This window comes from Mesoplodon mirus, assembly GCF_964341445.2.
Source record: "Mesoplodon mirus genome assembly, chromosome: 3".
Classification (NCBI taxonomy): domain Eukaryota; kingdom Metazoa; phylum Chordata; class Mammalia; order Artiodactyla; family Ziphiidae; genus Mesoplodon; species Mesoplodon mirus.
Window position 1 is genome coordinate 198,438,801 of NC_138978.1, and position 14,292 is coordinate 198,453,092.

The 14,292-nt window shown below is 62.9% G+C and overlaps 1 protein-coding gene across 4 annotated transcripts in view; it reads left to right on the plus strand.

Annotated features, from left to right (window-relative positions):
- Positions 1 to 14,292, plus strand: part of NAV1 (neuron navigator 1) — a 209,828-nt gene that overhangs the window by 77,232 nt on the left and 118,304 nt on the right. For 3 of the 4 annotated variants that reach the window (XM_082616096.1, XM_082616095.1, XM_082616097.1), the window contains one exon: positions 5,324 to 6,109. The exons of the other annotated variant lie outside the window; for it this stretch is intronic. In XM_082616096.1, coding sequence (XP_082472222.1) covers positions 5,324 to 6,109 — 786 coding nt within the window. The remainder of the gene's footprint in view (positions 1 to 5,323; positions 6,110 to 14,292) is intronic. 4 annotated transcript variants of the gene reach the window in all.

Below are 14,292 nucleotides of genomic sequence, written 5' to 3' on the forward strand. Positions count from 1 at the left end.
CTTCCTTGGTCACCGAATCAGATAGTCACCCCCTGCCCACAGCTGTTTCACATTCCCCTTCCTGCTTTGTCCTTTCTCCTTAGCACTTCTCAGGAGCTGACGTTTCTGTCTATTGCCTGTCCCTCCCATTGGACTGGACGTCCCATGAGGACAAGAGCTTTTGTCTGTCCCGTTCTCTGCTGCACCCGCGGCACCTGTCAGAGCTGGCATGTGGAGGCGCTGAGCAGATGTGAGCACCGGGAGGCTGGCCGTCCAGCTGCAGACGAGACGCCACTCGGGCATCAGCCACCTCCGCAGCCTCCAGCCTGGCCTCGTGCATGTTTCGGGTGCTCAAGAAGTCCCTGCTGAGAGGTGGAAGGACATGGGGGGTGGGTGACATGGAAGAGAAAAGGGCAGAAGGAAGCAGGCATCAGTGGCTGGAGGGCTTTCCACAGAGGTGGAGGTGTCGGGAGGTGACGGAGGACCTCATCACAGGGGTCAGGTGGGGACACCTTAAAGAAGGTGCCCAGGGTGGGTGGGCTAGTGCCCAGCCCCTGCTCTCCAGATCCTGACTGTGGGCACAGAAATCAAGAGAACCCTCCCCTCTTCTCTGCTCTGCCCTTAGCCCTCGAGGGAACCAAGTGTGGACTCACCTGCCCACTCCCCCAGCCTCAGATCCCACCTTCTCCCAAGGTCACCTTTCAAGGTCAACCAGGTGGGGGCAGCCTAGCCCTCCTTCCCAACTCCTCCTCTCTTCCTCACTCCCCACCCCCAGAAATCCTCTCTCAAACCCAGGGGCAGATCCCAGAATGCCCTCTCACAACCAGGGCTACACCCGTTTCCAGTCATGGGCGGGGGATGGAACATCACACTGCATGCCTGTCCTTGGCCGTGTGCCTGTATCTTCATTCCTCAAGTTGTTTTAAGTTATCGGTCAACAGATGTGGTCAAATCGCTCATCCCACGCCCACTGCAGAGACTGCCAATGCCTTTGGAGAGAGAGGAGTGGGGTGATGAACAGTTTCGGGGGGCTGGAGATTGGGGACTTTCATGATTCCAAACCAGCCTCCTTCCCGAGTCCCCTCCGGAGCCCGGGCAGGGTCCAGTCCCCGCCACAGGCCACTGCATCATCAGCACCCACCCCCTGCCCAGCCGGGCCTCTGCCTCAGCACACAGACCCTCGCCTTCTCTCTTCATTGTACCCTCCCGGCCAGGCGGTCCTGCAGAGTGGGGGGAGGGGCTCCAGTCTGGGACTGGGGGTGCTGTGACAGGGCAGGATCCTCTCTTTTTAGGAGTCACTTGAGGAAGCATATATGGGCTTTATCGACTGATGCTGGGATGGCTGTTGCCATGGCAGCTGAGTGCTCCCTCTGCAGTAGAGGATGGTGGGAAACTCAGGGGATGTGAAGGGAATAAAGAGAGCCGCCGGATAGAGAGGCCTGTCTGGGGAGCGTCTAGAAGTTCCAGGATGCCAAGGTGACGATTTAAAGGGACCACCCCGTGATCACAGCAAGACCCTTTAGAGAGGGACAGCGGGAAGGTGAGCAGTACCAGGTGGACAGAGGGAGGAGCGGTCCTCATGGGGATCAGCACTGAATCAGCTCAGGCGGTGAGCATGGAAGGTGTTTTCTGTCTCATAAATCGACAGGTGGTGTTTCATGCAGAGGTAGGATGGAGGGGGTCTGGTGCCTGTCTTCTGGAAAACCCTCTTTTCTAGAAGGAGGCAAAATTTCAGGAGCCGTTTATTGAAGGAAGGGGACGGGCATGGGGTTTGGGGCATGTGATATCCCTCGAGAGGAGACACAGGGCAATAAAGAGAGGGGGCAGGGACCAGGCTGAAACACAGGAGCCGATGAGGGGGTAAGATCACCAGGAAGGAAGGAGGATTAGGTCCGGGGCAGTGGGCATCCAGGGACCAGGAAGCGCAAGTGGACAGCGCAACAGGTGGGGTAGTGTCAGAGCAACTCCAGTGACTGACATGGGAGGATGGAACCTACAGACGTGGGTACCAGAGACCGAGGGGCCGGACGAGGTGCCAGACCTTGTCTACAGCAGCGCGCACTGGCTGGGATGGACCACAGCGCAAATCATGCTCTTTGGCCAGATGGCAGCCAGTTCATTTCTCCTTGTCTGCTAAGGAGGAGATTGAATTTATGTGCAGGAGGAGAACATACACACAGCAAGCCAACTACTGTAACCTGGTACATTAGGGAACAAGTGTCCCCAGACTCTCAGCTGCTCTTTTTAGGAATGGTGAGATTCCCTCGTGATTGAATTAGCTGTGTCTTGTGCAAACTGGAGGAGACCCCTGAGTAAGGATGAGGACTTCAGAAGCGATCGTGATTTCATGAAAAGCGGCCTGTGTTGGGGGCAGGAGCGCATGATCACCCAGACCTTTGGCACCGACGATGGGACTGGATCCCCTCCTCGAGCTGGGATCTTGTGTCTGGGCTTAAGCATGAGTGTCTCGTGTGTGCCCAGAGGGAAGATTTCCTGATTGGCCTCCTCCTTTGGGCACTCTCTGTGCCCGGACCAAGTTCTGGCATGAAGCCACTTAAGCCCCTTTACCCATCCTATTGCTTCTCACTCCCTATCTGAAATCGCGATCGCAGTCCACCCCTGAGTCTCCTAAGTGCTGGACACAGGCCCAGAGGCCAGTCTGCATTGTGCCCTCTGCCAGGGGACCTTCTAGTGAACTTGCACTCACTGCCCCTGACCCTGCACCCGTCCCCCCCCCACCCCGGTTTGAACCCTTCCCTATTTATACTGCTTCCTACTCCAGGAAGCCTCTGAGATTTCCTCCACCTATTCTCCCACCTGCCAGCACGACCTCTTACTGCTATGCTCATATGTATTGGGGACCTCCTAAGTAAGTGCCAGACCCTGGGGTAACAGCATCGGTGAGACAGCCAGGAGCTCTCTTCTCCGGGGTTGGGAGTCTCCCCCTTGTCATTCCTGTAATCAGTATACGCCCACCTCCGTCTGTCTGCCTGCAGTAAATGTGGTGATGTGCTTGACATTGCTGTTTCCCATGAAAATGAGTATTATTTTCCCAGGTCTTGTACTGTTACCTTCCATATCCTGCCAGACATTGAGTTCCCTGAGGGCAGAATCGCCATCTTTCCGTTTCTCCAATGCCCAGCCAAGGGTCCACGTTTCTTACCAAACACCCCTCTGCCTGAGACGTCTGTGCTCAGTACTGTGGTCAGTGCATCCTCTCTGCCATGACACCTGGACTTGCAGACTTTATAGTGTCTCAGTCCAGGCCTGGGATGATGGAAGACAGAGTCCTGGGGATAGGACCCAGGAGCCATGCAGGGAGCAGGCCTGGAGCACAGCCCTCAGGCATCCAAATCCACGTTACCAACACAGGGGCAGCATCTGCTCCACCAAGGTGCTGACACAGCTCCATCCCTGAGAGCGTGGGTGCTGGTGGGGGAGACGGACACGTACACAAATGCCTCTCACGCCAGGCAGGCTGTGATGAGCGCTAGCAGAGTGCATGAAGCAGGAGACTCCAATTCTAGGGTGAAGGGGGGCCTGGGGCTAGAGAGATGGAGGTTGGGGATGAGGTGGGCAGGTATCCGATGGCTAGTGCTTTCTGGCAAAGAGTTCTCAGGGCTGGGCCTTCCCCAGTGTGTGGCTCCGCCGGGGCCCACTCCTCCCTTTCTCCTGTCCCTCACTTTCTTGCCAGAGGACCGTTTTGCTTAGGCAACTTGGCCCTGACCTGGGAGGCCGTGAAGAATGGGCAGTGTCGCCCTCTACTGAGGGACAGCCCCATGCAAACGGCTGCCTGCTCCGTCAGCCTCTAGCCTCCAGTCCCCGCTCCACCCCATCTCTCTTCCCTGGGCCCGGGGGGCAGGGAGGGAGAAGGGCTACAGGACAATGTCTCCTTTAAGTGCTCCGCAGGCTCCACTGTAGATCTGGCGGGCAAGGGGCCAGTGCTCGGCTTCCTCCTGATGCCCTGGGTTTGACAAAGCGCTCTGCAGGTCCAAAGTCCCTTTAGCTCTGAAGCTGGTACTGTAACCACCGTGAGAGAAGACAGAGGGGGTGTGTGTGCAGTGACTTTGACAAGGTCATACAGTCACCGGAAACCCAGTCTCCGGATCCCGAGAGTCAGGCCTTGCCTCCAGCGCCCTGAGGCCCCTGCCCAGTCAACCCTGGGCCCCGTCTTTCCAAGCCACCCTCGTCCACCCCCTGCCCCCGTCCTCCGGAGGCATCCTGCACTTCGGGAGGGCAGCCTGGAGCCTCAGAGACTGAAGGCAAGTGGGGGGCCGGGAGTTTCCCGGGCGACCTGGATATTGTTTCTCCACGTCCGCCGCATCTCCCCCCAGGCCCCACGAGCCCACTCTCCCTCCGCGTCCCGAGCCGCCCAGTCTCAGCCCCTTTTACCCGCACTCCCACACCAGCTCAATGGAACCTTTCCACCGCCCCCCCACCTCCGGGCGCGGCAGGGGGCAACCCGTGCCCCGGAACCTGCCCGCCTCGGCGGGGAAAGCGAGAAGACCGGGTCGAATCCTTCATCTCCCCCTACCCTCTACTCATCCGCCCCTGGCTCTCGGCTGCAGATACCACCCCCTCTCCAGCCAGAAATAGACTCTCTCCCCCACCTCCCGGCGCTCGCGCACACCCCTCCCCCCGACTCCCGGCGCTCGCGCACACCCCTCCCCCGCCACCTCCCGGCGCTCGCGCACACCCCTCCCCCCCACCTCCCGGCGCTAGCGCACACCCCTCCCCCCCCACCTCCCGGCGCTCGCGCACACCCCTCCCCCCCACTCCCGGCGCTCGCGCACACCCCTCCCCCCCACTCCCGGCGCTCGCGCACACCCCTCCCCCCCACCTCCCGGCGCTCGCGCACACCCCTCCCCTTCTCCTTCGGCTCCTCCGCCTCCCCCCTCCTTCCTGCGCTCCGAGCCGCAGCCCGCAGCCTCCGCTCCCGCTAGCGGGCGGCGCGCGACCCACGGGACCCACCGGCCGGCGGGCGGGGGGCGGGCGGGGGACCGGGTCCCGGCGCCGGGCAGCTCCGAGCGCCGGGCAGCTGCGGGGCTTGCGTTCTTCTTTGATTGATTTTAAGATTTTGATTTGTATTTTCCCCGCCCCGCCCCTTTTCCTCCGACCCCGCCCCATCGCTCCACGGCTTCCCCGCTCCTTCCCTTTCCCCGGCTTCCTTCTTCGCGTTTCTTTCCCCTGCGCCTCGGCTCGCCTCCTCCCCGCTCCCTCGCTCCCTCCTCCTTCCTCTCCCCTTCCTCCTCGGTTTCTTCCGTCCTTTCTCTCCCCCTCCCCTCCCTCCCCCGCCTCCTCCTCCCTGCGCGCTCCCCCCCCACCCCGCCCCCGGTGCCTGCAGACGCGCGGATCGTCCATGCGCTCCTTGCGGGCAGAATGCTGGGCGGCAGCGTCAAGAGCGTGCAGCCCGAGGTGGAGCAGAGCGGCGGCGGCGGCGACGAGGGCGCGGAAGAGCCTCGGGGCGCGGGCAGGAAGGCGGCGGCGGACGGCAGAGGCATGCTGCCCAAGCGCGCCAAGGCGCCGGGCGGCGGCGGCATGGCCAAGGCCAGCGCGGCGGAGCTCAAGGTCTTCAAGTCCGGCAGCGTGGACGGCCGAGTCCCCGGCGGGCCGCCCGCCTCCAACCTGCGCAAGCAGAAGTCGCTTACCAACCTCTCGTTCCTCACGGACTCTGAGAAGAAGATGCAGCTATACGAGCCCGAGTGGAGCGACGACATGGCCAAGGCGCCCAAGGGCTTAGGCAAGGCGGGCCCCAAAGGCCGCGAGGCTCCGCTGATGTCCAAGACGCTGTCCAAGTCCGAGCACTCGCTCTTCCAGGCCAAGGGCGGCCCGGCGGGCGGCGCCAAGACCCCCCTGGCCCCGCTCGCCCCCAGCTTGGGGAAGCCGAGCCGGATCCCGCGCGGCCCCTACGCCGAGGTCAAGCCGCTCAGCAAGGCTCCCGAGGCGGCCGTGAGCGACGACGGCAAGTCGGACGACGAGCTGCTCTCCAGCAAAGCCAAGGCGCAGAAGGGCTCCGGGCCCGCGCCCCCCGCCAAGGGCCAGGAGGAGCGCGCCTTCCTCAAGGTGGACCCCGAGCTCGTGGTGACCGTGCTGGGAGACCTGGAGCAGCTGCTCTTCAGCCAAGTGCTGGGTGAGTCCTGCCTCCCCGCCCCACCCCGGCCTTTCCCCTCGCCCGCTGCCAGGGAAGGTGTGGGGACAGCGGCGGGGCTCTCTAGACCCCGGCTCGGGCTATGCGGGGACACTGCGCCCAGGTGTACAGGGCTGGCCCATCCCCAGGTGCATATGGCTGAAGTGCGCCTTGGGAGAGATGTCCCCAGGCTGGGGCTCTGCTCTGGCCTGCCGGAGATGAGGCTGGACAATGGGGTGGGGGGCTTAGCTCTTCAGAAATAGAGCCCATCAGCTTCCTGGGATCTTAAAGTCTAGAATCTTTATACGGCAAAACCTGGGGGGCTGGTGGTGCCCTCTGCCGTGTGTGCTCTGTGCTGGGCAAGAGCGCATTCAGCATTGCCGGGGCGCGGCCGGCGGGAGCCGACCTAGAGCACAGATGTGGGGAAAGCAGCTGTGAGCGCTGTTTGGCCGCGGAGCACAGCTGAGGCTCCGCTTCCTCTGTGGATCCCCGGTGGGAGCACGAGTCGGATTTCCCGGGTATGGGCTCCGGCAAGGAGACACGACAGGGGCCTGGGGGCAGGCGGGCAGCCAGCTGCCCGCATCTGGACGCGTGTCCTGTACCTCGGCCCCGGCCCCAGGCCTGGGCCAAACCCCTACCCCACCCCCCACCCCCAGGTTTTTAGGGCGTGTGGAAGGGTCTGGGCTTTCGCGCGGAGACTCCTGGTTGACTGGGAAGCCTTTGCCTTTTGGCTAATGGAAGCCGAGCGGGCGGGAAGGGAGGAACAAAGCTCGCTCGGGCGGAGGAAGCGCAGAGAGCTGCCCCATTGTTCTCCGAGCCTGAAGAGCCTAAGCAAAAAACCCGGAGCGGGCCCGGAACTGCGCTTGCTTTCCCCGGGGACCCTGTGCCCTGAGAGGGAGGGACCCGGGATGCGCGGGACGCAAGGCCGCTGCGCCTCGGGAGCCGGCGCGGGCCGTGCCGGGGCCACGAGAGGACAGCGGCGAGGACCGGAGCCGGGCGGCCGCCGTGGCTCCGCGGACTTGTTGCGGTGGCGGGGATGTGGGTCCTCCGGCGCCGAGGGACCCGAGCTTCCCGGGTACCAGGCGGGCTGCCAGCCCCGCTGGGGGCTGGGAAGGGGCGTGTCCGTGCGCGTGTGAGGGGCGGGACCGACGCGGGCTGCGGTCCGAGTGACGGGCAGGACGAAGTGGGGCGCGTGGGAATGGGGGGTGAGGTGCTCGCCTGGCGGCCTGGAGAAGGCAGCGCTGGGAAGACGGGTTCGACCTACCGCGACCTTCCCGGGACCCCCAGGCCCCGTGTGGGCCAGGACGAGGGACCCCCGAGCAGGGCAGGGATTTGGAGCTTTGGATTCAGAGGTTCACAGAGGAGGCCGCATATGGGCTCTGCAGGGGTAGTCGGGGGGCTGGACAAGGGCAAAGAGGCGGGGCGCAGCGACCTGAAGGCCCGGCCTCCGCAGGCAGGGACCCGTGGGGATGAGGGTGGGGGCAGAAGCCGAGGAGCGGCCTCCCCTCCCCCACCCCTCCCCCCCTGTGCCGAGTGCTGCCCTCAAGGAGCTTACAGTCTAACGGGGTGAAACAGACAGTAAAGGAGAAAAGAAAGAAAGTAATTGTAGGCACCAAGGAAGGCTTTGGAGAAAATGGGGGCGGGGCCTGCTTAGGCCCCTCTAAGGAGGTGGTACTGAGCTGTGACTGAGGCCAGGGGAGGTGCAGGGGCAGGCGGGGAGAACACTCTCTGCAGGGCTGAGAGGGGGTGGGGTGGGATAGGGGAGAGGAAGGCGGGGGCTGTCCCTGGGGGCAGCGGAGGGGAGTGTCAGCGACACAGAAGAGCAGAGGGCACAGCCCCCTTTCAAGGTCAGGGCTTCCCCAGTCCTGCAGTCTCTGCACTGCCCCAGGACCTAGCTGCTTGGCTGAAGCCCTCTTAGTTGCATCTCAAGAGGCAGTGACCACAGAAACCCCGGCAGATAGTCGTAGAGCTGGTGGGCGAGGGGAGAGGAGGGCGGGGGGAGAGGCTTTGCGGTAACCCCTCACGCCCACTCAGCACTTGTCTTGTCTCAAAGCGCTCCTGGGAGTGAGGGGAGAACACGCCCCATTTCCCAGGCGGTCCGGAAATGCAGGGTCAGAGCCTCGAGGGGCTTGGAGTCTTCCCTGAGCCAATGATGGGAAGGCAGATTCTGCACGGCTGTCCTGATTGCTAAGTGATTGCTAAGTCGCAGCTCTGTGTAGGGGACCTGATTGAGGGAGGGGAGTCAGCGGGCAAAGAGGGACCTGACCAAGCTGGTGTGTGCTGGGCATGGGTCACCAGACCGGCCCTGATGACCCCACGGCGGAGCTGTTGCGGGGAGAGGCGTGGAAAGTCTGGTGAACATGCTGGACTGACCCCGGGCGGGGCTGGCCCCAGGAGGGCAGTGCGGGGGGCCTTGAAGGGTGGAGCAGGGAGGGCAGGGGAGGAGGAGGGAGAAGGTGACGGCCAGGGAGAGCCCCTCTCCTGTGTGGAGTCGGGGAACAGGAGAACCCATGAAGGTGTCCGGGTCGTCAGGACCCTCCCTGGAGAGCAGGGTGGCCCCTGGGGAGACGAGTGGACGCCTCTGCCTCCGGATGATGGTGAAGGACGCAGGATCTACACCCGTGAGGCTCCAAGTCAGGACACGCTTACTCCCTGGGACCATCTCAGACCCCGGAAGCTGCCCAGCCCCGGTTGCTGGAGGGAGAGGAGAGGGCGTGAGGCAGCCCCGAATAAGAGCCTTTCTGGAATGAAAGGGAATGAAAGCTGATCACCGCTTGCCAGAAATCAGCTGGGGCCCAGATGGTCCAGGCAGGCGCCTTGCCCTTCCCTCGCTGTGGAAGCTGCCAAAGAACTAGGGTCCCACTGGGAAACCCTAGAAACTTGGAAGACTGGGGGGTGAGCGTCCAGGGAAGGGGGCCTGTCTCAGGGATCATATGGCCTCGGACCCTGGTAGACAGTCCATGTCAGGCAGTTCGGCTCCAGAGCGAAGGTCACCGGCCCCTGGCCTGGGTCTGGGGCAGGCAGAAGGCTGCAGTCCTGACTTCCCTGTGCGGAAGTCCTAAGCTCTGTGACCTCCTCTGGGACTCACGTTCCCCATTTGTGAATGGCAGAGCTGCTCCATGGCTCTCTCCTACCTGTCGGCATTAGGGAGGGGTGCAGAGGGAGGTGGTCGGACCTTGACAGGACCCCAGGTACCTAAGAGAGCCTGTCTCAACTCAGAGCAGTTACATACACAATGCCGTCCTGACCACACTCCTCCACCTCCTCAGACCTGGGTCCGAGGACCTCCAAGTGGTCTGGTGACCCCACGCACACTGCACCCCCTTTTCAGCCCTCCAGGCAAGGGGACCAGGTCAGGTGCAAAGGAGCCCAGGCGGCTGGAGCGGCCTGGTCCCACTTCCTCAGAAAGTGTCTGGACCCACGTGAGGGGTTGCCGTGACAACGGTTAGGCCCTCAGAGGCGCAGGCCAAACAGAGCAGGGGAAGGAAGTCAGGAAATTATCCGTTTCTAAGCCAGTGGGTTGTTGTGGGTTTTTTTGTGGGGGGGTGGGAATTTACTCTAGAGATTACATTCTGGGATGCTGTGAATAGGGGGAGGGAAGAAATGGCTTCTCAGATGGTTTTCTTCCTTGTTCTTCAGTGCACTGGGGGGTCGGTGGGTGGAGGATTCTTGGGAGTCCTCCAAGATCCAATGCCCGAGCAGCCAGGCCACGTGTGCAAGCTCACCCACACTCTCGTGCCCAAGGCTCCATACGCAGGGCCATTCCTGGTGCCTTCCCAGTGGTTCCCCAGAGGCCCGGCAGGAGAGTGAGGGCACTGACTTGCAGCCTCCCCGGGCTTGTAGAGCCACAGGTGAAGGAAGGCAAGGCCTGCAGGTGAGTGAATGCCTAGCGGAGGGGCAGCTGGCACAGACCCTTCCCGCTGCAAGGCCTCTGCCTCCTCAAGGGTAGCGCTGGGGAGGACGTTTCTTTTCTCCCCGGGTCCAGGGCTAGGCTTCGGGTTCCACCGGGGCCCGTGGGGTCCTGCTCTTACCCTCTGGGCCTTGCTCTGCTCAGGCTGCTGCAGCCAAAGCCGTCTTCCTCCCCCTCCCCGGGCAGCCACTGGCCCTGTGGATGGGGGACGGGAAGGCCTTGGGGTAGCTCCTGTGCTCTGGGGACAAGGACACGTGGAGGGGAAGTGCCCAGGGCTTCTCTCAAGGGAGATGCCCTCGGTGGTCAGCAGAGGCTCCACCCTCAGGCCCAGGCCCTCCTGGATGGGGGTTGAAGGCGGAACAGCGCCAAGTCGCCTGGAATCCTGGGCTGCTTGCTGACTGTTAGCTCTCGTCCCACCCCCTGACATCTCCTGCGGGCACAACCGCCCACCCCCGTGGCCTGTCCCCACCCAGCTGCCAACACCAGAGGCTTTGTCTTCTGCAGACCTCCAGCCTCGCCCTGCTCTGGGCCGCCCCTCCACACCCGTGCCCACAGCCCACAGCCTCTGACCTCGAGGGCTGGGGGTGCAGGCTGCTCCACGGGGCTCCAGGGAGAGTGGGTCCTGCACTGACCCAGCTGAGCAGAGCCCCCAGGCCCATCCCTGCTGCTCTGCGGCGCCTTCTTGTACAGCCGGAGAGAAGAACCCTCTCCGTGCAGAGCCCCCGCCTCCCACCCTGGGATTCACAGAACACACAATGGAAATTGTCTGGTTGAGCCACCCACCTGAAGCAGAAATTACTCCCTCCTAGCGTCGTAGGCAAGTGGGTGTTCTGTTTACACACTCCCGGTGACAGAGAGCTCACTACCTCATTTTCCTGGAAAGCCCTCGTTATTAGAAAGCCCGCTGAGCAGAGTTTCTGTCTCCTGAGAGTTTCCACCTGTGGGTGCAGACCTGCTCTCCGGATCCTCTCGGGTCAGGCTGGCCTGCCTCTCAGATGCCTGACTGCATTCCCTCGCATCTTTCCTCCCTTCGCCCCCTGTTCCTCTTTCTCCCATCTGTCTTCTCTTTTGCAGTAAGACTTGGTAGGAGGAGGGGCCGAGCTGTTCCCCTGATTCCTGGGCCCCGTAGAGTCCAGCCCCCAGCTGGACCCCCCATCCCCCATAAGGTCTGCCCCCCAGCACCTGGCTGACCTGGGCTCCCTCCCACAGTGTCTCCCTCGGCCTGGAGGCCTGTGCCGGCCTGCCAGCCAAGGGGAAGTGGATGCCACATGCTTCTCATTTGTGTTGGCTGACCTCCTCCTACAGCCTGTTTGCATTACCCAGCTGCGTCTGATGTCCCCGGGGCCCGCAGCCTCCCTCTCTTGCCCAGGAAGGCCGGGGGGCTGGGCGCAGCTCACTGGCCCTGTGTGGGCAGGCTGCGCTCCTGCTTGGAAGCCTTGGAAGGCTGCGTCAGCCCTCAGAGTGGGCACCGCCCCCTGCAACTTCCCCTACTGTGGCTCCTGGGGACCCGGCCCCTGCAGGGAGAGAAAACCAGAGCCCCCTGGGTCCAAGGCTTCCTTCTGACCAGCAGGCATCAGGGCTCAGACTGGGAAGATACCCCGGGAGCGGTGTCTGTCTCCCGGAGCTGTGCCCAGGGCGTGTCTGGCGTGGTCGCAGCCGCGTGCCCGGAAGGGTGGATTGGCACCTGGGCCTCTGGCAGAAAAAGGGGCAGGTTGCAGGCGTGCGGCCGGTGGGGGGAGCGAGCAGGTGCGGGGTCCCCACTGGCACTGAGGCGGGAGAGCACGGGCACCACCTTGGGCACGTTTCAGGTTCACCCCAAGGGCTCGGGCTCCAGCAGCGTCCAGGCTCTCGCCGCCAGCACTGCCTGTTTACCACGCGGCTCTTCTCCAGCTCAGCTCTGGCCAGAGCTTGGCTGGTGGCCAGGGCGGGCCTTGGCCTGAGCCCTCGTCAGGTCTATTTTCGACATCCCGATGATATGTTTCAGGGCCTCTGCAGCGGGCGGTTCCTGCACCGTCTTCTAATTTCCGAGCAGCAACACTGTCTCTGGACCGACTTCCCAGAGCGCTTGCTCACGTGCATTGGGCATGCGAAGCCAGGGTGTGGGCCCTGTGTGCCCAGGCTGGTCCCTGGGGAAGCTGGCTCATCTGGAAGGGTGTCCAGTTGGGGCGCTGCCATTGGGAGTGATCTGGTGAAAAGCGCTGGAGTTTTCTTGGAGAGCCAGGCCATCAGCCGTGACCTTGGGCTGCGTAGGGAGGTAGTGAAGGTTGAGAGCGCAAGCCAGGCAAGTGTGTGGGGAGACCTGTGCGTAAACCTTCACGTCCAGACGTAAACCCCCGGGACGCAGATGGGGCTGGGAGTCAGGGTGTGCACGAGGGTGCACAGGGACTGGGTGTGTCACGTGGAGCGGTGCACAGAAACACTTGCACACTCGGCCCCTAGCAGCTACGCACAGACCGAAGGGGTGTGTGTGTGTCCGTGTGTGTGCGTGTGTGCATGCACACAACTGCCCAGGCGTGAAAGGTTCTGAACCACGACCAGGCTGGAACAACTTCCCCCAAAGAGACCCCCAGGCAGAGACCGCAGGGGTTGGGGCTCCCTGCCTGGCTCCTGTCCCAGAAAAGAACCTTGAGGAGGACACAGGCTTCCTCTGCCCTTGGTGACCACTGAGCAGGCCTTCCCTTTTGGGGCGCAGGCAGCCACCCGGGAGGCCTGGCTTCTCTGTGCAGAACCCTCAGCTGCCATAGGCCACGGGCTCCAGCACACCCAGGCTGCAGAGTTGCCTCCCCAGGGCTCTGGGACCTGATGCTCCACGGGAGGAAAACAGGCCCAGAGAAAGTGATGACCTACCGATAACGAGCACCCACAGACCATGTGGGGCATGAGATTCTTGTCCCTTAGGTTTAATGAGTCACCTACAGCCCACAGTGATCCTGTGACCCCACGCTTACAACTGAGCTACAGAGACACTGGTCGGTGGGTTGGCCGCCCGAGCCAGGAGAGCAGGTGGGCTGCAGGGCCAGGACTTGACCTTGACCCCTGTGATGTCAGCTTCCAGGAGCCTCAAGACCCCTTCCCCCCCAGTGTTGAGTTCAATTCCATTTAATTCAGGATTGCTGTCAAGCAGTCGCTGTGGACAAAGCACGAGCTCCTGGGGTCGCGGCTTCGGGCCCCGCTCGCCAGCTGCTGGCCTGCTGGGTGAGGAGATAAGGGTTCCTGCTCATCCCGTGCAGGGCAGATGCTACGGAAAAAGTTGGGAAGGGGTGTGGGGGAGAGCAGGGTGGCCTGGAGCCGGTCGGCGTGTGGGGTGAGTGCGGTACAGTGGTCAGGAGGGGACGCTGTGGACAAGTGACCTGCGCTTTGAAATGCAGGTTGGGATCCCGGCAGCAGAGATGGGAGGGACTGGAAACGGAAGAAGGAGGTAAACGGGGGGCTTCCTCGTGGGTACCGTGCAGCTGCGGGAGAGGTGGGGAAGGAGATGGACGAGCAGCTCGGGGGCGGCCCCAGGGGTTGCACTAGGCTCTGGGCAGACCTTTGGCGGGGAGCTGTCAGGGCTTGCCCCCAAAGGCCCCCGAAAGAGTCCCCGTTCTGGAATCGGTCCTGGGAGAGAGTTTCTGAGTGAGCACACCAGCCGGCCCAGGGCCTCGCAAGTTACACATCTGTTCGCTGGAGCGAACGTGGCCCTTGCTGCCCCTGCAGTGTCCACATGGGAGGGACGAGCGGAGGACGCCTCTGCGCCCAGAAAGTTTGTCTTTGATGAGCAGCAGCTCTGATGAGGCCTGAGGGGTCAGTACTTTCCTGCCCCAGCCCCAGGGGGAGCCTAGACCCATAGCCCACCGCAGAGCTGCATCAGACCATACGTGGCGGCAGCGTGTAAACCAGCGTGAGGACTGACAGAGCATTCCAATGACGTACAACTCGGCGGGCGTGAAAAGGGAGCCGTGCGTAGGGCGGGCACCGCGTTTCGGCTCCAGGGTACTTGCTGCATCCGGGAAGCCTTCCTGAAGGAGTTAGGAGTTGGGAGCTGTTTAAAGGGATCAGAAACACTTGGCCTAAGGGGCAAAGGCATTCCAGCGGCCCAGTTTTCCTTGGAGGGGGTGGGAGGACTGGACTGGAGCTCGCTGGCTGGGAGCCCCAAGAGCAGCCGGTCCTCGAGGGCCATCCCGGGTAGGAGGGCTCGAGGTGGTGCCCCAGGGGAGGGCGGGGAGCCTTGTACCCAGTGCAAATCCTCCTCCTCCTTTGTTCTTTGGACCAGTTTCCGTGCCCTGGGCATTGCTAT